This window comes from Ruditapes philippinarum, unplaced genomic scaffold (genome assembly GCF_026571515.1).
Source record: "Ruditapes philippinarum isolate M1 unplaced genomic scaffold, ASM2657151v2 ctg12731_1_1_1_1, whole genome shotgun sequence".
Lineage (NCBI taxonomy): Eukaryota > Metazoa > Mollusca > Bivalvia > Venerida > Veneridae > Ruditapes > Ruditapes philippinarum.
In genome coordinates, this window is record NW_026866953.1 from 1 (window position 1) to 26,339 (window position 26,339).

At 34.4% G+C, this 26,339-nt stretch overlaps 1 protein-coding gene across 1 annotated transcript; it reads right to left on the reverse strand.

The window, feature by feature from the left end:
• Positions 1-179: 179 nt before the first annotated feature.
• LOC132734322 (uncharacterized) lies at positions 180-18,505 on the reverse strand (the record flags this gene model as incomplete). The annotated part of the gene is made up of 6 exons (XM_060721049.1): positions 18,433-18,505; positions 17,782-17,899; positions 14,135-14,166; positions 11,704-11,756; positions 716-839; positions 180-382 (listed from the first exon to the last, which is right to left on the reverse strand). Coding segments are annotated over exons 1-6 (603 nt in total), but the record flags the coding sequence as incomplete, so codon positions are not given.
• Between the last annotated feature and the right edge of the window lie 7,834 nt (positions 18,506-26,339).

Here is a 26,339-nt window from a genome sequence, read left to right on the forward strand (position 1 = left end):
TTTGTTTGTTTGTTTTGTTTGTTGTATTTTGTTTGTTGTCGGTGGTGGTGTTATTGTCGTTGTTTTTGTTAAGAATTAGTAATTGCTGTTGTTTTTTAATTTAATTTATTTTTTTTATTATTTTTGTTTGTTTTGGTTTGTTGTTATTATTCATTTTTGTAAAAAATGAAAGCGCTTACAACAAAGTTTGGTCCGGTTGAGAGTTTCTGGCACAGTTTCAACTCTTTGAGGCAAAGTTCCGTTGTCATGTGATCGTCAGTAGCCTCGTCTCGGATCCCCCACCTCATGTCTACCACTTGGAACTCGTAACCTATTTTCCGGCAATACTCCTTTAGTTTGGGGTAGGCAAACTTCATCAACATGTTTCTCTCTTGTTTTGTATCTAAAACAAATTTTACAAAATATACTTCTTGCTTCAAAAAAACAGTTAATATCGTTAATATGACAGACTGCAAACTAAAGTTTTTGTACTGTGTCAATTTTGCACTGTTCAGTTTAAAAAAAATGTACAGTACGGAAGCGCATATGTGTCTATATTTATAGAGTTGAGATAAATATTTTGATTATTTCAGTATAAGATGGAAGAACAACTTATGTCTTAAAACATAGTGGTGAAAATAAAGATTAAGTAATCTTATACCCCAAAAAGCAATTAAATTGTAAAACATATCTTTTATACAAAAATCTTCAAAAAACTATGACAAAAAATAAAGACCTGTAAATGTGCTGCTGGTAAAGATACGGACAATTTTTGCTTGTGACGGACATTCCATGTCAATATGACCAACAATAGCTTTTGCCTTCAAAACATCTTCTGGACTCAATTTTACTTCTTCCTTCTGAAAATGTTAAAAGTTATTCACTAATCACTTCTCAATCAGATAAATCTTAATACTTTTATGAACTTTTCCCTAAAAACGGTGAATGATCTTAGCCTGACCCAAAGCCAGACAAGACAATTAAAGCTAATTAGTACGGTGTCCTATTAGGGTCATCGCAAAAAATAACTCGAAACAACAAAAACGCGAAAATACAATAGTGATAAATCAAAATAACGATGTCACGATAGTGAAAAGTCGAAAATACGGTGGTGAAAAGTCGAAAGAACGAAACTACAATTGTGAAAGCTATATAATTTCGTGTAGTCACCATATAGTATTTTCGTGTTTTCGTTGTTTCTAGTTATGTGTATGTCGCGATTTAGCGAGTAAGTGGTTTCTGTTCATGTTTTCTGACAAAGATGTTACGAAAACGTGGTCGAGAAGGGTCGTAATTGTGTGCAAGCACACATAAATTGTGTGCCAAATAAATAGCATAAAGAAATGTATGTACTCTCCTGCTCATCGGTCGAATGTTTTGCCGTTTAATCTTGAAGTAAAGGTCAATGCGTTGCTTAGGTTAGGGAACATAATTTAATGTAAATGAACAGGTCAAAGGAAGTTGTTTCCTAATTTGCAATTATATATAAATAATTACATATCTTTTGACATAGAGCTTGCATAATATGTGTTGTTTTTACCTCACCTGTCACAAAGTGACATGGTAAGATTTTGTGACCGCTTTTCGTCCGGCGTCCGTCCGTCGTCCGTCCGTCGGTCCGTAAACTTTTACTTTAAACGACATCTCCTCATGAACCGCAGAGTCAATTTCATCCAAACTTCACAGGAATGTTCCTTTGGCATCAACTTTAAAAATTCGTTCAAAAAATTTAATTTCAAGAAGAACTCTGGTTGCCATGGCAACCGAAAGCAAAAACTTTAAATGTCTTCTTTTAGAAAACCAAAAGAGCTAGAGCTTAAATATTTGGCATGAAACATCATGTAGTCAGTGTCTACCAAGTTTGTTCAAATATATGCCCTGGGATTAAAATTGGCCCCGCCCCGGGGGTCATTGATTTTCCTTATTTGTATAAGGTAAAATCTTTAAAAAAATTTCTTTTAAAAAAAAAACAAATAGCTAGAGCTAAGTTAATAAGCATGAAAAATCTTCTAATGGGTGTCTACCAAGTTTGTTTAAATAAGGGCCCTTGGGTTAAAATTGGCCCCGCCCCGGGGGTCAATTTTTTCCTTATATGTGTATTATAGTAAAAACTTAAAAATATTTTTATAAAAACCCAAAGAGCTAGAGTTTAGATACTAAGCATGAAATGTCTTCACGTGACTGTCTACCAAGTTTGTTCAAATAAAAGACATGGGATCAACATTGGCCCTCAGAACGGGGGGTCATTGTTTTCCCCTATATATAAAATTTTCTTATAAAACTGCAAAGAGCTAGAGCTTAGATACCGGTATTTATCATGAAAGATCTTCTCATGGGTGTCTACCAAGTTTGTTCAAATAAAAGCCCCTGTGTTAAAATTGGTCCCTCCCAGGAGGCCTATATACACGTGAGCGATTTCAGGGCCATCATGGCCCTCTTGCTTTTTAAATAATAGTAATACAAAAGAGTGTCGCGTGTTCTTTTCATACGCAAAGTCGTGTGCATTATTTTGATAAATCTTATTGTGCAATTCATTTACTCGTTACTATATGGCACATTTTCTTTTCAAACGTCTGTATGCTGTATACAATTCATATATTTATTCTTTGCAGTAAATTGTACTCGATTGGAATAATATAATGTATATTTTCTCCAGAGCCAGGCCATCTAGTACTATCAACGTCACGCTTATTAGATCCAACATTGCGCGTAACGTCATTGTACGAGTAAACACGCATGCATAAAGAAAAAAGGCATTGTAACTGCCTTGTCATGTTAGTTTATAGTTTATACGAATTCATTTTAGTTCGATTACGTTGGAAGCTGTAAACTTATTGAAAGACTCTCGAATCCGTTCCTGGAATCAGTCAATACTAAGCAAATCAATTTATATTTTTGCTCAATGTAAGAACGGCTTGGCCCGGAGGGGCTTTGGTCACACGCGGCCAGCAATCCGCAAATTACTAGTCAGACGCGTCAACCAGTCTGTCACGCCGCAACTTGTCATGTTTTGGTGAGTGATAGTAAATTTTTCCTCTACCACTGAATACACCTTTTATGGGACTATTTTAAATATATTTAAAATATTTGATTATTGACGACAGCTTCTCTGTTCTGTATTCGTCAGTATTTTCTTCTAGCCTAATATTTAACACAGCTTTCTTATTGGATAGTCATTCTCGTTTTTTGATTGGTTGTAGTAGTTTATTTAACGACTCTGCCAGTAATTCGCGCCACTTCTTGATTTTTTGTTTGTAAGCGTCACTGTTTGAACAACATTTTTGCAGTAGTTTGTAACAAGAAGAATTGAATTATCAATTATACAAGATGATGTATTCGTTTGAAATGTAAAAGCTAAAGAACTTTTCGATCAAACTTTCATAGCCTTTTGGCTAGGAGGGTAACGAACATTTTATTGTATTGTGAACTGTTGAACTGTTGAATGCAGCAGAGCAGAATTGTTGCCAAAGTTTTTCATTGCTGAGAAGAATCGAGTTTTGGTGAACATTTTGGTATTTACTTCATTTTGAGAAGAATTTGTATGCAGCCAGAGTATTTCCAATATGTCAAATTTGCTTAAAGGAAACAGGCCAAATTACCGAAAAATGCACGAAGGGGACGCAGATTTGGATCCAGAGCCGGAAAATTCACAAACTCAGAAACTGGTGAAAGTTGAGAAAAAGTCCTCGTCCATTTCCTCCTTGTTGTTTGTAGAAGAAATTGTCAGCGAGGGCGACGGTATGTTGCAGATGAAGGCTGAACTAGAACAGTTAGAGAAAGAAGAAATTCAGCTAAGGAACCAGCAGGAAAAGGAAGAGCTCCGCATAAAATTGAAAAAGAAAAAGGCAGAGGTCAAGGCCTTAAAAGTAAAGCAAAACATTCAGTCAAAAATTCAGAACTTTTAGATAAATTTTCATCGTCAGATTTGACAATAAAAGATTTGAGAGGCTTAAAAAAGCTCAAGTAGGAAGCAAAAAAGGAATCCAAAAAAATTGGTCACTTCAGTTCCAGTGAATCTAAAGTATGTTTGGATGACAGCAGTGATTCGGACATTTCGTCATCAAGTAATGATGTAGAATCTAGTTCGGATAGAGAAGAACAATCTGTTGGAGAGTCAAGTTATAAAAAGAAAAAAACTTGTAAATAAGCAAAAAAAATCTTGTAAAAAGTCGGGTATTGTTCAGAAATCTTCTGACAAATTAGATACAAGGAGCGTTATCCGCATTCAAAATTACGATATGAATTTGTTAGTCATGATATTTCTTTTCAAAATTTAGATCTAAACTTGTTCGTCGCTGGGAATTAGAGATAATTTCGGACCCCAAAACAAAGGTTTCGGAGCAAACCGGAAGGTTAGCTCTTTTAAAAAGAATTATGTTTTTGAATACATCTCATGATTTTAAACTATTAAAATCATACTACGCAGCTGTCCTTAGGGAAATTGAACTAGGTTCTAAATCTTGGCATGATGATTTCATTTATTTATAATTAGTAATATTTAATTCCAATAACTCTTCTAGTAAGAGTTCTTTGCAGCAGGGCGCCAAACCCAAAAAATATTCTTCGTCTCAATATTCCAAACCATTTGCTGACACAGACAGTTCTCCAGTATGGTTTTGTTCTGCATATCAAAGAAATAAATGCGAACAAAAAGATAATCACATGATTGTTGTTCGGGGAAAAATGTTGATGGCTCAGCATATTTGTGCCACATGTTGGATTAGAGATAAGGTTAAACTTCAACATCCTGAAAGCTCTTCTTCCTGTCCACACACTTTAGCATGACAATGTAATTTAAATTCTAATTTTGTGGATGAAAATAAGTTAGAAGATATCTTTTAACCAAAATTTCTTTGTTCTAATAAATCTCCAAGATTGTTAGAATATCAGAAGAATTCACATTCAAGTCAAATAAGTAAGGTAGAAATTCCGCTAGAGTCACATATTTGTAATCATACAAATAAATGTTCACTTTGTATGGAAATAAAAAAGGACCCTAGTGTTTCTCAATCTTTACATAAGGTTAGAATTCATAGAGTTGTCGTATTAGAATAAACGACAGGATCAATACTGTTTATTTGCGTACTTGTCTGAAGCACTTTGATTTCAAAGATTTACTTGTTTGTGACTTTTTAGAGTTTGGATTTCCTTTGGGTCTCCAGGGTGATGAACATGTGTTAAAGCCAACTTAAAATGTATCACATTATTAGAACTATAAAGGAGCTACCGAATTTCCTGCTGAAATTGAAAAATATTTGGTCAAGGAATTAAGCCATGCAGCTGTCATTGGTCCTTTTAAAAATAACTCGTTTGATGATAATCTTTTGATTTCACCCTTAAATTCTGTTGTTTCAAAGAGAAGGGTTATTTTGGATCTCAGTAGTTCTACTTCCAATGCTGTGAATGAATACATTGACAAAGATGTATATTTAGTTCTATTTCTTTAGTATATCCAAAGATTGATGATTTTATTAAACTTATTTTAGCCAAAGGTCAAGGATGTTTAATGTTTAAAAAAAATTTAAGACGTGCTTATAGACAAATAAGCATATATCCTTCACAATACAATCTAGTATCCTTTGTTTTGGATAAGCATATTTTTTGTGATACAGTTTTATCAATGGGTTTAAGCAGTGCTGCTGCTATTTGTCAAAGGGTAACTAATGCTTTAGCATTTATTTTATATAATTTTGGTATTTGTATTCTCAATCATCTGGATGATTTTGCAGGTGTTGAGAGACCCGAGAATGCTCATATGGCTTATTTTACTTTAGGAAAGGTTTAAGAATATAGTGGGATTGAATAGTCCTTAGATAAAAGCTGTCCTCCTGCCAGTGTAACGAGCTTTTTAGGAGTGTTATTTAATACTTCAAAAATGATCATGGAGATCACTCCAGATAGACTGGAAGAAATTAATATTCTTCTTTCACTTTGGTTAGATAAAGAAAAAGCCTCTATTAAGGAAATACAGTCCTTACTGGGTAAATTTAATTTTATTGGCTCTTGAGTGAAATCCAGTAGGGTGTTTGTTAGTCGGTTGTTAAACTGGTTATGAGATTTGCATGGTTCTCCCAGTAATATGATTTTTGATATTCCTCAGGAGGTTAAAAAAGACATCCTGTGGTGGGGTACATTTTTACCTTTATATAATGGAGTATCTTTGATTTCACTGGGCTCGTGGTCAGAGCCTGATGGTATATTTTCTTCAGATTCTTGTTAAGAATCTTGTGGTGGTTTTTGGAAGGGTAATTTCTTTCATTCTGTTTTTCCTTCTTTTATTTTAGGAAAACAGTTACATATAGGGGCCCTTGAAATGTTGTCATTGGTTGTATGTGTTCATTTATGGAGAAGCAATTTTAAGCACAAGCGTATTTTAGTTCTTTGTGATAATTTGTCAGTCTGCATCACTTTAAATACTGGGAAATCACGTTGTCCTTTTTTGCAGTCTTGTCTCAGAGAGATTTGTTATTTTGCGGCAATTTATGAATTTGAAATTAAGGCATACCATTTACCCTCAGAACATAATCGAATAGCAGATCATTTATCAAGATGGGGTTTGAATCCAATTCATGAACAACAGTTTAAGATGTTAACCAATAGAGTGGAAAGTTGATGAGTCAACAATGGTGTTTCATTTTGTCAACAATTGGTAATTTGGATTTAAAGTCTTCATTGTATATGTTTTCACAGAATCATCTTGAAGTACTCAGACTGGACTTAAAGAAATCCAACAAAAGGGCTTATGCTGTTGGTTCTCGTAGGAACTTAAGAGTTCAATGGGAATCTTTTATATTGTTTTGTTTGCTTTTTAAATTTTGTAGTTTACCTACTTCAACTGAAACATTGCAACTTTATGCTCAGTTTCTTAGCAGGTCCTTTAAATCTGTAGATTCAATTAAAAATTATATCAGTGGAGTTAGATCTGTCCATTTGTTGTTCGGTTACAATATTGAACATATAAACAGCCTTTTGCTTAATTTGTCTCTTAAGGGTATTGCTAAAAGCATTCTGCACATAGTTAAACAAGCGGAACATATAACTCCTGATATTTTGATGAGTATTAATTCATTTTTGGACTTTTCTAGTATTGACAATTACACATTCTGGTGTTTTATTAATGGACAGTCTAATATCGTTCCAACTAGTTCTAAGGATTTATCTGAGCCTAAATTTTTACTAAGGAAGGATGTTACTTTTGATGATAGTACATTGTTAGTTTCTATGAAATGGACTAAAACTATTCAAGCTGGGGAAAGGATTCTTATCACTCCTTTGTCTCCAATAATTGACTCTGTTTTGTGTCCTGTTGAGGCTGATAAGAATATGATAAATTACATTCCTGCTTCCAATCATTCTCCTTTGTTTGTGTTGAAATCAGGTTAGCCAGTTACTTACTATAAGTTTCTTCTTAAACTGCGCTCAGTTATTGAGGGTATTGGTTTAGATTCAAAACTATACTCCACTCATTCTTTTAGAAGAGGTTTTGCAACTCTGGCATTTAGACTAGCAATTCCACCAGATTTGATCCAACTAATGGGTGATTGGCGTTCTGATGCTTACAAAAGATATATTCAATATGATATTAAATATAAAATTAAAGTTTCTCGTTTTGTTAGTAAAAACCTGTTAGGTTATAAAGGAAAAGTTTAATTATTGTTTCAGATTGTAGTATTTTTAGGTTGCCTTAACAGTTTAATGCAGTATTGTGTAGAATTGCAAAGAATATTGATTATGCGTTTCGTCCTTGCGGAGAAACTTGTCTATTGTCGGTAGGATGTCGGATGTCTTAACCTTCCGGATAGATTTGATATTCAAATATCAGCATATCATTTTTTTTGCTACTTTGGCTACACTTTTTATTTGTTTTCATCACCTATTCTTTGTTATTAGTCTTTGTTTTTCCTTTCAATTTCATTTTTCTATTTTATATTATTTTTATTTTTATTTATTTTTTTTTTGCAGAAATTCGTCCTGTTGTTATTATAGGAGATTTTATCATTAAAAATATTTCTCCGATCGAGGGAGTCAAGATCCAGTCCTTTCCTGGTGATACTATTGGCAGATTAGCTTATTTGGTTAGTCAACACAAAATTTATTTGTATGACAAAAGCTTTATTGTTGTTCATGTTGGCACTAAATATATAAGTATTCGACAGTCAATTCAATCTATCGGCTCAGATTTTGCCAATTTGATTGCATCTATTAGGCATGAAAATCATTCAATTAAGATTATTATTTATTCTGTTCTCCCTCGACCGGTGGATCATTCTGATACAGACAATTAAATCATTTTCTTGAAGATGTTTTGGCTTCATGTCTGAATTTTAAATTCATAAGATCATACCGTCCATTTTGTTTTAAAGGTCAAGTTAAAATATTTTTATTTGCTAAATAAGATGGTGGGCTTCATTTGAACACAGAAGGCTCCAATCGTCTTAGGCATTTTTTCTTACGTGTGATTTCCACTTTACCACGTTAATTGTTCAGTTAAAATTCTTAGGATTGCATGATACTTTGTCTTTTTTGTATCATATAATATTTTGTCAATTTTATTTATTTATTTATTTTGTTGTAGAATTTAGATATAAGGCAGTATAAGATTATTAGGTAAGATGCTACTTCTGTTTAATTTCGTTTGCATGTTAATTTGTGCTTTATTTATGTTTTCTTTGCCTTGGCTTATTTTGGCTGTTGTTTGGCGGGTATTTATGCTTGTTGCATTTATGTTCTACATTACCTGTATTGCATGTTTGTTTAATTATCTGATAATTGAATTGTCTTCTTGTATTGCATGTTTGCTTACTTATCTGATAATTGAATAGTCTTACAAGTATTGCTTGTATTGCTTGTATAATTATTTGTTAATAGAATAGTCTTTCAATGACGCTCATTCATTCATTAAAAATTAATAATTACTTTGGTTTGAGTCGTTATTTAGCAAGGATATTAATTGGACAATTTTAAATATTTTTAAAGTATTTTAATTATTGACGACAGCTTCTTTGTTCTGTATTCGTCAGTATTTTCTTCTAGCCTAATATTTAACAAGCTTTCTTATTGGATAGTCATATCTTGTTTTTTGATTTGTCGTAGTAGTTTATTTAACGACGCTGCCAGTTCTTCGCACCACTTCTTGATATTTTGTTTGTAAGCGTCACTGTTTCAACATTTTGGCCCGCCCGCCCTTCATCAAGCCCATTTATGTAGTTGGTTTATTATTATCATTTTTTTTTTCGTTTTGTTTTTACATTCATATGTTCATGTTGTTTATTTATTTTACATCTTTATTTCATTTCATATTTTGTTTTAATAATCATTTCTTTATATAACTTATTGTTAATAGTTTAAAAATCAATTGTTGAGCATCCTATACTTTTCATGATTTGTTTACTGTAGTTAATCAATGTCATTTAAGTTCAGTGTTACAGGCGGGTATTTATGCTTGTTGCATTTATGTTCTACATTACCTGTATTGCATGTTTGAATAATTATCTGATAATTGAATTGTCTTCTTGTATTGCATGTTTGCTTACTTATCTGAAAATTGAACCGTCTTACATGTACTGCTTGTATTGCTTGTATATTTATTTGTTAATAGAATAGTCTTACAGTGACGCTCATTCATTCATTAAAATTTAATTTTTACTTTGGTTTGGGTCGTTATTTAGCAATGATGATAGTTCGCTAAATTTAGAGTCTTTATAGAGTGAAGTGAATCTCAACACAATGTTTTATTTTTTAATTTAATGTTCCTTTCTCAGTGGAATATCTCAAATAATATATAACATATACACAGGTTATCCTAATGTTAACACATTAATATTAAAAATAGTAACAATTATTCTAGTTGAAAGCCACATTGTTATCGCTTGGAAATCTCAAATCTAACGTTTCTGCCATTACAATATTTATATTTTTATAACTAGTTTTGTTTTACACTGACCAATAGAATTTAACATATTTGTTTCTTAAATTACAAAATGACCAATCAGGTTTCAATACAAAATAATGTAACATAGAAACATGGAATTTATAACATCAATCATCACCTGAACATTTTATCAGTGATAAGGTGTAACAACTTATTAAGTACAGACAGCTTAATTGACTTTATCACCTTATGTATAATAAAACTTTTAGCACAATTGATTGGACAAAGAGGAAAAAAGCCATATTTAATCTTCCGGTTACATAATTATAAATTTGACATCTGTTATTAAAGCATATAATATCTATACATAAACATATTTGAAATTTCAAACATGAGTTTTTAGAAAATGATCATATTTATAAATATTTGTGTTTAAAAGAAAATCATCTTGAATATTTATTCATTTCTTTTTTGTAAATGAATTTTATCATTTTTTGGCTGCACAACACATTATCTGATGTTCATACAAGTACATAATAAGTCTAATCAAAACGTGTTCTTTATACGAGGCACGGTCATAAAATATCCGGACTTTTCATGCTCCTCTCTTTCCACGTGCAGCTATATAAACACATTATATATTGGGGAAAACTACATTCATTCGCCAACAACGTGGTCAGTTTATTTTCAATGATAGTTGTGTATACACAGTACTTTGCTCTCTGATATATTATAGGTGTTTTGTCTATCATTGACTTTTTGTTAGAGGAACAACGCTCTGTAATCATGGTAATAAAGCCCTGCCACATCTTTCAGAGGCTTAAAAGAAGATTTTCTGATAAATGTGTATCACGTTCAACCTTCTGCAACTGGGTTTCTCAGTTTCGTGAAGGCTAAACAAGTGTTTGTGACAGGCCTAGGACTAGATGGCCAGCTGAGGCGGTGACCCCAACAATGGTAGCAAATGTTAAAGCTTTTGCCAACAAAAATCGTCGAGTAACTTTGGAGGAGGTAGCCAACAAGTTTAGCATTGGTAAGGCACACAGGATTTTACACGAACACCTAGGCATGAGCAAGGTAAGTGCCTGGTGGGTGCCTTATCAGCTGTCCGCAGATCAAAAGGCAACCAGAGTAACAAATGCAAAAGAACATTTAAGTCGTTTGAATCGTGAAAGAGATCAGTTTTTGAACCGCATTATCACTGGAGATGAGATGTTTGTTCATTATTCCGAACCTGAGACAAAAGCTCAGTCAAAGCAGTGGAAACGAGCTGGTTCCCCACCTCCTAAAAAGTTTAAGCTGTCTCCTTCGGCTGGCAAAGTCATGCTTGTTGCCTTTTGGGATTCACGGGGAATGATACTTACTGTCAAACTGTCACCGCCAAGTACTATTCTGAAGTAATTCTGAAAAATCTCAGAGAAAAGCTGAAGCATATGCGTCCCAGGTTAGCAGAGAAAAATGTCCCCCTTCTTCACGATAACGCCCCTCTCATACCGCTTCGGCTACAGTGGAGGCTATCAACTCTTATAAATGGAAATTGTTGTCTCACCCTCCTTATAGCCTGTGACTTTTATTTGTTTTAAGAACGGAAATAAATGCTTTCTGGAAATAAATATAAGACCAGGGCGGCTTTGATATCTGCTGTTACACAGTACCTAAAACATAGGTCTACGTCATGGTTCACAGCGGGAAAACAAAAGCTCCCACGAAGATGGCTATAGTGCGTAGACGTAGGTTGAGAATATTTTGAAAAAGAGTAGAAAGATTTTTTTTTAAATGTTGAATGGTTTTCAAGAACGAGTAAACAGTCCGGATATTTTTTGACTTCTCCTCGTATACATGTATTTTCCTACCTTTTGCAATAAAATTTCTTTTTCCTTTATGTATTTAATAAGATGAGCTTGCTCTGAAAATGAAAAAAAGGGACAAACTATAAAATATGAAATTAAAACGGAAATACTTTTTGTATACTTTTAAATAATTTTTCACTATATTGAGAAAGTTGCAGGGTAAGTTTGGGGGAGCCCATTTTTTCGATCCTAAATTTGCTTGGCCCAAAGCCCCTAGCACCGAATTTGGAAAAATTTTGCAGATGTGTTAATTTCGGAGTTTATCATTGAACTTTTAAATTTAACGTTCGTTCGTTTTTCCCTTCCCTAAAAAAACCACGTCTCCGGGAAAAATTTTGAATTAGCACCCATTCGGGAAACTAAAAGACATTTTTAATTTTGGGAAAGGGGGGTTGAAATTTTAAAACCCGTATTTAAAAATTAAAAGAAAATCAACTAAATCAAGGGTAATAAACAAATATTCAAGGGAAAAATTACTGGAAATTTCCCAAAACCCAAAAAAAAAAAAGCATCGAAAAATTCTTTAAAACTCGGTGTTTAGTAAGAGGGTTTAAAAACCTGGGATGAATGAAAAAAAAAGCTTTGTTAAAGGGGAACGTGAAACGGGTACTGTTTTTTTTTAAATTATTAAGTTGGCCAAAAAGATTTTAATGATAAAATTTTTATTTTTTATGTTTTGAAAGTTGTTTGCTAAAATGATGGAAAATGATGTGTAAAAACTTTGGAATAATTTTAATTTTAGATTTTTAAAAAAAACGTCTTTTATGTTATGTTTTTTGAAAAAATTTTAGGTGTTAGTTTTCAGGTATTTAATTATATAAGGAAAAACCCTTTGGTGTCTTGGACTGTTTTGAAGTCTATCAATAGATACGTTAACATTGATTAGGTTTTGTTTTGTATTAAAATATCTCCCCGCGTGATTCCCTAACAGGGTTAAACCTATCCAGAAACGATACTCAATCTCAATCTCACGAAAGGTCGCCTCAAGTAACGCTGGAGTAGACTTATGGTAAGTAACTCACAATGTGTAAAGTGGTATTCGTTTTGTTCACACAACCTTACTTACCTCTCGTGAGGGAGACCTCAAAAGTTGACCGATCGGTTTTATGGCATATCATCACTCAATATACATTTCAAAAGTGTAACCATGTCATTTAAGAGTATTTCACCGGAGTCGAAACATTTTGTTAAAGAATTAATTATTAAAAATCTTAATGTAAAAGAAAACAAAACAAAAATAGATTTTAAATATTATTTTCGATAAAACAAAAGCACCAGCAGACATTTAAAAAAAGAATTTAAAAATGTTCTAGAAGTAAATGCCAGAATAGCAAAACAATTTTGGAAAACCTGAAAGACAGGACGAAAAAAAGAAGCTAAAGAAAGTAGTGAAAGGCTTCTAACAGGACTTTAGAACTAAAAAAATGCATTTTCAACAGTGTTAACTTTATTTGAAAGTAGCATTCAATTGTTATGTCGATGAACTTTTTTGCAATACATAATTATGATTTCTTTTCTTAAATCATCTTACGACATTTTAAAGGTCCATTATGCCTCAGAAATTCTTCTCAAAATTTCAACTTTTGCAAAGGGTATAATCATACTTTTTATAATTTTGTATGGAAGTTAAAATACTACATTGTTTAAATTTTTCTACCATCATAACACATTACTGCACGCTCAGTGCAACTTAAAAAGTTTTAAAGTATTTTTTTATAAAGTAGTAGAAAGAGGCATAACGTATCTTTATTGTTTCATTTTAATCTTTGTCGTTGGTATTTGCAAATATATAAGATTTTTGACAATATGAATTTTTCAATTTTGATATTTATTTTGAAAAGTAAACACGGTTTTGCTCATGTTTCAAGACCGTAAGGTGTTAGATGTAAACTAAAATAAAAAATAATTTCGGAAACATAAAAATTATGAAAACACCGTTTATTTCCAAAGCAATGACCATTTTCCAAAGAGAACAGTTATTAATAATTTCTATTCTTCACTTAACAAAACTGATTTTATTTTCAATCATATCGACAGACATGACACCATAGCTCAAGTTATAATGGCGCTGTTTATTACAGATAAAACAATTGTGGCGTATACAATCATGTGATAAGACCATAATCATGTGACTTGTGTAACTGGTCGTAGCGTAACCGGTGCGCAGAGTTTAATACTCCTACAAATAGTTAAACTACGATATCAAATGATGGTTATAAATGAATTGTTAAATCTAATCAATTCTTATTTATGTATTTTTTACCTTTTTATAAAATATTACATTATTACATTAAACACGAGATTGCATATTTGTTTCCAATTCACTTACCAGGGAATGTAGGTATATAACCATTAAATTAAATAATAAAATCTAAGCAAATGAGAGCAATGGCACAATAATTCGAGTGTAAAATAATGAATATCCATTTATTACCTTCCTGAAATGCCGTATATTCCGCCTTTTGCCTGAAAATAAAAACGATAGTTTGCAAAGATCGGTTTCAAATCCCTATTTTCCAGAGACAACCTTTTCTAATCCAGAAAAAAAGTGGGTTATTCATTATCATCTCGGTAAAAACGTACTGTTTTAAAGTAGCTCTGCCACGTCACTTTTGATGTGAACGAATACAGATTGTGTAACCTTTATATTATTAGTAACGACTGAATATTATAAAAATATGGTCTATTTTGGTGATAGTATGATTGAAAAAGAAACGATGTTTACCATTTAATTACTTTATAATTGTTATATTTTTTTTGTAATCGGCTAGCTAGCTCATTGAAATAGTGAGATCAAATCACTAGGAGCTTCGAAGAGATTACATAACGAAGAGTTAATATTTGTTCCCATATATTTGAATGTAGAATTTAGAATTTTCATAAATAGTGTCTATCACCGTTTTCTAGTATGTCTACTTTTTTAAAATAATGGAGTTATATATGTGCACGAAACATACATCAGACGATGTTAAACCTAATATGAAAAGCAGATACCAAAACTTTATCAATAACAATATGGTATTTTAGTCGTTTTAGATACACGTGTGGCAATACCACGTGACATTTACGTCATTTTTGGCATCATTTCCAAGATAAATATTGCTCGATTCGGAAAAGAAAATAGCCGTAAATATTTTATTTCTGTACCAATATCTTTGGGATATGCACCAGTCTACGGGGAAAAATATAAGCTTTCCACAGAATATTGGATCTCCGTCAGTTTATAAGCCGTTTTATCAAACACTTTGCATAACCTTGGAAGTTGCTTGTATTAGAGCGGGCTTCACTTGCAAGCTATTTCGTTTTCTGGCGTTATTTTGTTTTACGCCATGATTAATAGGTCAGGTTTACATCAACCGGGGGTACAGACAGCAAAATCCTACCTTAATATGTTTATATGTTAATTATTTATGGCGTAAATCTTGCCATTTTCTTCAATTGTCAATTCTGGCACCAGTTCCAAGTCGAAAAAAGGGACTATAGTTTAAAGCAGATTTTAGAATCTATTGCAAATGCAAAGCAACAATGCCTACCGTTCTCTTTCTACAATTTACTGTTTCATTGTTGATCTTTCACAAAGAGATTGTGAAAAAACTGATTGTGACTTAAAGCAATAACACTTACTTGTATCGCAATAGTGCACCGAAAAATAATATTTTGGTTTCGTTTTGAAGATGTTTATAGTATTGCTCATCTTATCCTATGTAGTAAAATGTAATTTAATTATTCTATTTCACAATGGCGAAATTGATAAGAAATAAATGTGCTCTCAGTGAGAGAAAGAGTTAAAATAAAACAATGCTACGGAAAGGGTTACACTATAACGCGAGTGTTGTAAAAAGGCTTAAGGTAATTTTTTCAGTTTATTTTTTGTAAAGAGTAACTGACAAACACTGACACTCGTGAAGGTGACGAATATGTTCTTCTGTCCTCAAAAGAGAGACTTTGGAAAGGTATATTTTTCTGGAATTGACGTATAATAAATTTCTATAAAATTTGATAAACAAAAATCACAATTTAGAATTAAAATCCTGAATCTAATTGTCACGCGCATTAACATGACGTTCACATTTTATGCTTATTTAACTATTAGCATATTCATCATCAGTCAGATTTTGTTCTTTGTGTAGAACAATTTTAAATAGCATTACATATAACTTGGAACTTTGCGTGTAAACCTGATAGTATTGTTACTTAGTTGCGTTACTTATGATTCTCTCTTTATCAAAAAGGCCCAAAATAGCGCTGAGTCGCCAATAAAAAACGAGAATGGACGCCATGTGGAGTAAACAAAGTAGAAAATAGTAAACAGATAAATGATTTTACAAACCAACAGCAATCGATTAAAGTCAAATTTCTTGAAACAAAACATTCTAAAAGTCGGACATAGCAATGATTATCAATAATTATATAAATATCTACATTAGCAACAAGACTGGGTCCAAATATGACACTGATGTGTTCATTGAATTATTGATAGCTAACATAAGCTAAGTAAAATTACGAATACATTTGAAGAGCATATTCAATTTTTATACTTCAACTGTCAAATGACTTACTTCTTTATTCACATATCAGATAATTCACTTATTTGGCAAATGTATTATGTTTATCAAATTTTAGATTATAATATGTGGTCCTTCTTTAAATCTTAAATTGCAACAAAAATCCTGTTAAGGACATCTGTAGGTCATGCCGCATGCAATAATCCATGCATTTACATCCAATGACCACATCGATAAGAAATAGTCCCAAATAGCCCTATCGTTTTTATTCAGTTGGAAGAGACATTATTGTTAAAAATTCTACTCGATTTAAATGTTTTCAAACCATAAATATTCCGTTCCCTTTCTCTCTTTACAATGTGTATTGGTGAGCTCTCTGATAAAGCTCGATTGACTGATACAATTAACTAAATTTGTCAAATATGTAGTTTATCAACAGAAATAAATGCAATAATAAAATAAATAGTGTTTAGTGTTCTTAAGTGAACGAAGTTATATCCAGTTCACGAAAAAACGGTTACCGTTGGTATGAAAACAGGATGTTAAATATTTTTTATCAACGAGTGACACTGTATTAAAAAGCTGAATCTATTAAACTTAAACATTGCTACAGGTTTATAACATTATGGTTATACGTATAAAAAACTCTTTACAAAAGAATACCCTTTGACTTTGAAATTGGCGCGTTGAGGCATAACGCTTTACAGCATAAAAATGGAAGTGATCCTGAATGCGCACGTTCATTGGACAAATCTAGCTAAGTCAATTTTGCCGTTTTGGGTTTCTGTTTTCTCTCTATTTTGAATACGTTTAGTATTGCTACATGACACATATAGATTTTTCATAATCATTACCGTGAATTAAAGAACAATGATTAAAGAGCAAATCAATTTCTTTACAAATACACATGTACAGACAACAATTTTACGACTTTTAAAATCACTTATAGCGCAGCAAGTAAAATCATTTAAATATTCATTTGTGTTTATGTAAATCGTACAGTAAATAACAAATGTTTTTATGGTTAACATAATTATAGAGAACGAACGGTAGGTATGTTGCTTCGCATTTGCAACAGATTCATAAATCTGCTTTAAACTGAAGTCCTTTTTTTCGACTTTGAACTGGTGCCAGAATTGACAATTAAAGAAAATGGCATGATTATAAATAAATAATAACCATATGAACATATTAAGGTAGGATTTTGCTGTCTGTACCTCCGGTTGATGTAAACCTGACCTATTTATCATGGCGTAGACCAAATAACGCCAGAAAACGAAATAGATTGCAACTGAAGCCCGCTCTAATACAAGCAACTTCCAAGGTTATGCAAAGTGTTTGATAAAACGGCTTATAAACTGACGGAGATCCAATATTCTGTGGAAAGCTTATATTTTTCCCCGTAGACTGGTGCCTATCCCAAAGAAATTGGTACAGAAATAAAATATTTACGGCTATTTTCTTTTCCGAATCGAGCAACATTTGTCTTGGAAATGATGCCGAAAATGACGTCAATGTCACGTGGTATGGCCACACTGAGATAGCAGATAGCAAATTTTGAAAATGGACAGCTTACTGTTCAGTAAATGTTTTTTTGGCTGGATCCCAATCTTCTGTTGTCACAGCACTAGCTCCCGGCTCCTGTGGCTTAACATTGGATTTATCAGTCTCTTTTTGCGACGCATTTCTCGGACCTTAAAGTAATTACTGCAACAATTAATATTCCATTTATGTAAACATTTTATTCATTTTATTTAACGCTTCGGACTATTTCACAAAACATTTGGTTTCCTTATATCTTTAGGTTCTTCTAACATGAATATAGAATTCAATATAGAATCAGAGTTGTCAGAAAGATTCACAAGCTTTTTGGTATGAGGAGGATGAAGGAAAAATGGAAGAAGAGTTCGGCATTGAGTTGTGTCCAACTGAAAAACAATATGAAGCTGATGTGGCAAGTCGAACGGACAGTATCATTGATCAAAAAGGCAATTCAAGGAACAAAAAAAAAGCTAGAAAAGCAGTCAAAGATGGTAAGCATTAAGAATAAATCCTTTTGTAAAAGCGTTGACGCTTTTCTCCGTCATCATGATTACCTATGGCGATATCGAAGTATTCATTGTTTGAAGAGAATTTTCAGGGTAGCTAATGGTGTCTGAAAGAGCATTGTTAGAGGAGGCAATGCAGTCTGAAAGAGCATTGTTGGGGGGAGGTAATGCAGTCTGACAGAGTATTGTTAGGGGAGGTAATGCAGTCTGATAGAGCATTGTCAGGAGAGGTAATGCAGCCTGAAAGAGCATTGTCAGGAGAGATAATGCAGTCTGATTGAGCATTTGTCAGGGGAGGTAATGAAGTCTGATATAGCATTGTCATGGGGCGGTAATGCAGTCTGACAGAGTATTGTCAGGGGAGGTTATGCAGTCTGATAGAGCATTGTCACAGGAGGTAATGCAGTCTGATAGAGCATTGTCAGGGGAGGTAATGCAGTCTTATAAAACATTGTCAGGGCATGTAATGCAGTCTGACAGAGCATTGTCAGGGGAGGTAATGCAGTATAATAGAGCATTGTCAGGAGAGATAATGCAGTCTGATAGAGCATTGTCAGAGGAGGTAATGCAGTCTGATAGAGCACTGTCAGGGGAGGGGTTGCAGTCTGATAGCGCATTTTCAGGGCATATAATGCAGTCGAGCATTGTCAGAGGAGGTAATGCAGTCTGATAGAGCATTGTCTGAGGAGGTAATGCAGTCTTATAGAGAACCGTCAGGGGAGGTAATGCAGTCTTATAGAGAATTGTGAGAGGAGGTAATGCAGTCTGATGGAGCATTGTCGCAGGGGGTAATGCAGTCTGATAGAGCATTGTCAGGGGAGGTGTTTAAGACTGATAGAGCATCGTCAGGGGAGGGAATGCAGTCTGATAGAGCATTGTCAGAGGTGACAATGCAGCCTGATAAAGTATTGTCAGAGGATGTAATGCAGTCTGAAAGAGCATCGTCAGGGGAGGGAATGCAGTCTGATAGAGCATTGTCAGAGGTGACAATGCAGCCTGATAAAGTATTGTCAGAGGATGTATTGCAGTCTGATAGTGCATTGTCAGGGGAGGTAATGCAGTCTGAAAGAGAATTGTCAGGCGAGGTAATGCAGTCTGATAGAGTAATGTCAGGAGAGGTAATGCAGTCTGATAGAGTAATGTCAGGGGAGGTATTGCAGTCTGGTAGTGCATTGTAAGGGGAGGTAATGTAGTTTGATAGAGCATTTTTAGGGAAGGTAATGCAGTCTGATAGACCATTGGCAGTGGAAATAATGCAGTCAGATAGAGCATTGACAGGGGAGGCAATGCAGTATGATATACCATTGCAGGTTATGTAATGCAGTCCGATAGAACATTATCAGGGGAGGTAATGCAGTCTGATACTGCATTATCAGGGGATGTAATGCAATCTGAAAGAGCACTGCCAGGGGAGGTAATGCAGTCTCATAAAGCATTGTCAGGTGCGAAAATGCAGTCTGATAGAGCATTGTCAGGGGAGGCAATGCAGTCTGATAGAGCATTGTCAGAGAAGGTAATACAGTCTGAAAGAGCATTGTCAGGGGAGGAAATGCAATCTGATAGAGCATTGTCAGGAGAGATAATGAAGTCTGATAGAGCATTGTCAGGGGAGGTTATGCAGTCTGATAAAGCATTGTCAGCGGAGGTAATGCAGTCTGATAGAGCCATGTCAGGGGAGGTGTTGCAGTCTGATAGCGCATTTTCAGGGCATATAATGCAATCTGATAGAGCATTGTCAGGGAGGTAATGCAGTCTTATGGAGTAATGTTGGGGGAGGTAATGCAGTCTGATAGAGCATTGTCAGGGGAGGTAATCAGTCTTAGAGAGTAATGTCGAGGGAAGTAATGCAGTCTGATAGAGCATTGTCAGGGGAGGTAATGCAGTCTTATAGAGCAAGTTCAGAGGAGGTAATGCAGTCTCATAGAGCATTGTCAGGGGAGGTAATGCAGTCTTATAGAACATTGTCAGGGCATGTAATGTAGTCTGACAGAGAATTGTCAGGAAATGTAATGCAGTCTGAAAGAGCATTGTCAGGGGAGTTAATGCAGTCTGATAGAGCATTGTCAGAGAAGGTAATGCAGTCCGATAGAGCATTGTCAGAGGAGGTAAGGCCGTCTGATAGAGCGTTGTCTGTCAGAAGTGGTAATGCAGCCTGATAAAGCATTGTCAGAGGATGTAATGCAGTCTGATAGTGCATTGTCAGGGGAGGAAATGCAGTCTTACAGCCCATTGTCAGGGGAGGTATTGCAGTCAGATAGAGCATTGACAGGGGAGGCAATGCAGTATGATATACCATTGCAGGTTATGTAATGCAGTCCGATAGAACATTATCAGGGGAGGTAATGCAGTCTGATACTGCATTATCAGGGGATGTTATGCAATCTGAAAGAGCATTGTCAGAGGATGTAATGCAGTCTGATAGTGCATTGTCAGGGGAGGAAATGCAGTCTTACAGCCCATTGTCAGGGGAGGTATTGCAGTCTGATAGTGCATTGTCAGGGGAGGTTATGCCTTCAGATAGAGAATTGTCAGTTGAGGTAATGCAGTCTGATAGAGTAATGTCAGGGGAGGTATTGCAGTCTGATAGTACATTGTCAGGGGAGGTAATGCAGTCTGATAGAGCATTGTTAGGGAAGGTAATGCAGTCTGATAGACCATTGGCAGGGGAAGTTATGCAGTCTGATAGACCATTGGTAGGGGAGGCAATGCAGTATGCTATAGCATTGTCAGGGGAGGTAATGCAGTATGATACTGCATTATAAGGGGAGGTAATGCAATCTGAAAGAGCACTGCCAGGGGAGGTAATGCAGTCTCATAGAGCATTGTCAAGTGTGATAATGCAGTCTGATAGAACATTGTCAGGGGAGGCAATGCAGTCTGATAGAGCTACTTCTGTATACTTTAATATTTATCGACTATATTGAGAAAGTTGCAGGCTCAGTTTGGTTGAGCCTATTTATCGATGGCACTAAATTGTGCTTTCAACGCCCCATAGCACCGAATTTGGAAACATCTGCAGATGTCTTAATACGGAGGTGATCATTGAACTTTCAATGTGATACGTTCGTTCGTGCCATTCCATAAAAAGCGACGTCCCCGAATAATAGAATGTTAGCACCCTTTACGAGTTATCACTCGATGGAACTAAATGATATTTAATTTTTGAAAGGGGATCGAAGATGGAAAGCCTGTATGTACACATTTAAAGACATGCAACATAAATCAAGGATGATAAAACAGTATTCAAGTAGAATTACTGGAATTACCAAACCAACAAAAAATAAAGCATCGAAAATTTCGTTTAACATCGGCTGTTTCAGTAAGATGTTTGAAAACACTAGGATGACATTAAACAAAAGCATTGCTTATACCGCAACGTGTACGGGCTAGCTGTTTATTTCTTAATTAATGAAATGTTTGGTACAATAGATTTTAATGATAAATAAATAATTATTCTTATAATTATTCTTATAGCTTCTTTGCAAGTTGATGTGTTACAAATGATCGGAAAATGATGTGTTCAAACTTTGGAATAATGACACGGAAAGAGTTTTTAAAAAAGCTTTCAAGCTTACTACTCAATCCGTACTATTTATTATTTGTCAATTATCATGTAAATGTAATACTTATAAATAAAATATTGTTTAAACTAAACTTTGGAATCAAGTTTAATTATATAGTATTTATAACAGAAACGTGCCTTTATAGTCCATATGTTTTCTTTGAACCAACATTTTAAGTGTTAGTTTTCAGGCTATTAAATATGCAGGAAAACCACTTGGACTGTCTTGGACTGTTTACGAAGTCTATCAATAGCATCACGTTAACATTGACTTAGGTGTATTGATTGGTTAGTACTAAAGTATCTCCCTCGCAGTGATCTCCCCTAACAGGATTAAGGCCCATATCCAGAAACGATTCTCAATCTCAATCTCGACTCAAACTCACAATCTCGACTCAAACTCACAACTTTACCTCTCGTGAGGGAGACTTCAAAAGTTGACTTATCGGTTTTATTGCATATCATCACTCAATATACATTGCAAAAGTGTAACCATGTCATTTAAAAGAGAGTATTTCACCGGAGTCGAAACATTTTGTTAAATAATTAATTATTAACAATCTTAATGTAAAAGAAAACAAAACAGAAATAAATTTTAAATATTATTTTCGATAAAACAAAAGCACGAGCAGACATTTAAAAAAAAGAATTTAAAAATGTTCTAGAAGTAAATGCCAGAATAGCAAAACAATTTTGGAAAACCTGAAAGACAGGACGAAAAAAAGAAGCTAGAGAAAGTAGTGAAAGGCTTCTAAGAGGAATTTAGAACTAAAATAAATGCATTTCAATAGCGTTAACTTTATTTGAAAGTAGCATTCAATTTTTATTTCAATGAACTTGTTTTGCAATACATAATTATGTTTTCTTTTTTTTAAATCATCTTACGACATTTTAAAGGCCCATTATGCCTCAGAAATTCTTCTCAAAATTTCAATTTTTGCAAAGGGTATAATCATATTTATTATCATTTTGTATGGAAGCTTAAATACTACATTGTTTAAATTTTTCTACCATCATAACACATTACTGCACGCTCAGTGCAACTTAAAAAAAGTTTTAAAGTATTTTTTTTCTAAAGTAGTAGAAAGAGGCATAACGTGTCTTTAACAATATTGTTTCATTTAAATCTTTGTCGTTGGTATTTGCAAATATATAAGATTTTTGACAATATGAATTTTTCAATTTTGATATTTATTTTGAAAAGTAAACACAGTTTTGCTCATGTTTCAAGACCGTAAGGTGTTAGATGTAAACTAAAATAAAAAATAATTTCGGAAACATAAATATTATGAAAACACCATTTATATCCAAAGCAATGACCGCTTTCCAAAGAGAACAGTAATTAATAATTTCTATTCTTCACTTAACAAAACTGATTTTATTTTCAATCATATCGACAGACATGACACCATAGCTCAAGTTTTAATGGCGCTGTTTATTATAGATAAAACAATTGTGGCGTATACAATCATGTGATAAGACCATAATCATGTGACTTGTGTAACTGGTCGTAGCGTAACCGGTGCGCAGAGTTTGATACACATACAAATAGTTAAACTACGATATCAAATGATGGTTATAAATAAATTGTTAAATCTAATCAATTCTTATTTATGTATTTTTTACCTTTTTATAAAATATTACATTATTACATTAAACACGAGATTGCATATTTGTTTCCAATTCACTTACCAGGGAATGTAGGTATATAACCATTAAATTAAATAATAAAATCTAAGCAAATGAGAGCAATGGTCACAATAATTAAAGTGTAAAAAAAATAAATATCCATATATTACCTTCCGGAAATGCCGTATATTCCGCCTTTTGCCTGAAAATAAAAACGATAGTTTGCAAAGATCGGTTTCAAATCCCTATTTTCCAGAAACAACCTTTTCCAATCCAGAAGACGACGTGGGTTATTCACTATCATCTCGGTAAAAACGTACTGTTTTAAAGTAGCTCTGCCACGTCACTTTTGATGTGAACGAATACAGATTGTGTAACCTTTATATTATTAGTAACGACTGAATATTATGAAAATATGGTCTATTTTGGTGATATTATGATTGAAAAAAAAACGATGTTTCGGTTATCATTTAATTACTTTATAATTTTAATATTGTTTTTTTTTGTAATCGGCTAGCTAGCTCATTGAAATAGTGAGATCAAATCACTAGGAGCTTCGAAGGGATTACATAACGAAGAGTTAATATTTGTTCCCATATATTTGAATGAAGAATTGAGAATTTTCATAAATAGTGTCTATTACCGTTTTCTAGTATTTCTACTTTTTAAATATTGGAGTTATATATGTGCACAAAACATACATCAGACAATGTTAAACCTAATATGAAAAGCAGATACCAAAACTTTATAAATAACAAGATGGTATTTAAGTCGTTTTAGATAGCAGATAGCAAATTTTGAAAATGGACAGCTTACTGTTCAGTAAATGTTTTTTTGGCTGGATCCCAATCTTCTGTTTTGACAGCACTAGCTCCCGGCTCCTGTGGCTTAACATTGGAGTCATCAGTCTCTTTTTGCGACGCATTTCTCGGACCTTAAAAGTAATTACTGTAACAATTAATATTCCATTTATGTAAAAAAATTATTCATTCTATTTTACGCTTCGGACTATTTCACAAAACATTTGTTTTCCTTAAGTCGAATGGACAGTATCATTGATAAATCAAAAAGGCAATTCAAGGAACAGAAGCAAGCTAGAAAAGCAGTCAAATATGGTGAGCATTAAGTATAAATCATTTTGTAACAGCGTTGACGCTTTTCTCCGTCATCATGATTACCCTATGGCGATATCGAAGTATTCATTGTTTGAAAGAGAATTTTCAGGGTAGCTAATGCAGTCTGAAAGAGCATTATCAGTGGAGGCAATGCAGTCTGATAGAGCATTGTCAGGAGAGAAAATGCAGTCTGATTGAGCAATGTCAGGGGAGGTAATAAAGTCTGATATAGCATTGTCGGGGGAAGGTAATGCAGTATGATAGAGCATTGCCAGGGGAGGTTATGCAGTCTGATAGAGCATTGTCAGAGGAGGTAATACAGTCTGATAGAGCATTGTCAGGGGAGTGATTCAGTCTGAAAGCGCATTGTCAGGGCATGTAATGCAGTCTGATAGAGTATTGTCAGGGGAGGTAATGCAGTCTCATAGAGCATTGTCGGGTGAGGCAAGGCAGTCTAATAGAGCATTGTGAGAGGAGGTAATGCAGTCTGATAGAGCACTGTCTGGAGAGGTAGTGCAGTCTGATAGAGCATTGTCGAAGGAAGTAATGCAGTCTGAAAGAGCATTGTCAGGAGAGAAAGTGCAGTCTGATTAAGCATTGTCATGGGAGGTAATGAAGTCTAATCGAGCAATGTCAGGGGAGGTAATAAAGTCTGATTTAGAGCATTGTCAGAGGGGGAATGCAGGTCTGATAGAGCATTGTCAAGGAGTAATGCAGTCTGATAGAGCATTGTCAGTGGAGAGGTAATGCAGTCTGATAGAGCATTGTCATGGAGAGTGGCAATTGCAGTCTGATAGAGCTTTTTTCAGGGGTAGTAATGCAGTCTGATAGAGCATTGTCAGGGAGGTAATTAATAGGCATTGTCAGATTAGAGTAGCAGACTGATGTCATGTCACGGGAGTGCAGTCTTAGATGCAATGTCAGGGAGGTAATGCAGTCTGATAGAGCAAGCTGTCACAAGAGGTGATGCAGTCTGATAGCGCATTTTCAGGGCATGTATTGCAGTCTGATAGAGCATTGTCAGGGGAGGTAATTCAGTCTTAAAGAGCAATGTCAGAGGAGGGTAGTGCAGTCTGATAGAACATTTGTCGGGGCAGGTATGTAGTCTAATAGAGCATTGTGATAAAGTTAATGCAGTCTGTAGATCATTGTCGGGGAGGTAGTGAAGTCTGAAAGAACATTTTGCCGGCGACGGGTAATGCCAGTCTATAGAGCCATTGTGAGAGGAGGTAATGGAGGGTCTGAATGGAGCATATGTCAAGAAGGTGCGTAATGCAGTCTGATAGGCTTGTCAGAGGATGTAATGCAGTCTGAAAAGAGCATTGTCAGGTGAGAAAATGTACTGGAAGCCCATTGTCAGGGGAGGTATCTGGCAGTCCTGACAGAGAAATTGTCAGGGGAGGTAATGCAGTCTGATAGAGCAATGTCAGGGGAGTTAATGCAGTCTGAAGAGAAAATTGTCAGGGGAGGTGAATGCAGTCTGATAGAGCCCCAATGTCAGGGGAGGTAATGCAGTCTTATAGGCATTGTTAGGGGAAAGGTTATGTAGTCTGATACTGCATTATCAGGGGAATTGTAATGCAGTCTCTGATCAGCACTGCAAGGGGAGGTAGTGCAGTCTCATAGAGCATTTGTCAGGTGTGATGATCAGTTGTGAGCATTCAGGGATGGCAATGCATTGAAAGAGCGTTTCAGGAGAGGTAGTACGTCTGATAGGCATTTTCAGGGATGTTATACATTCTGATAGGTGAAAAACCTCTGTGGGGCTTTAAATTAGGTA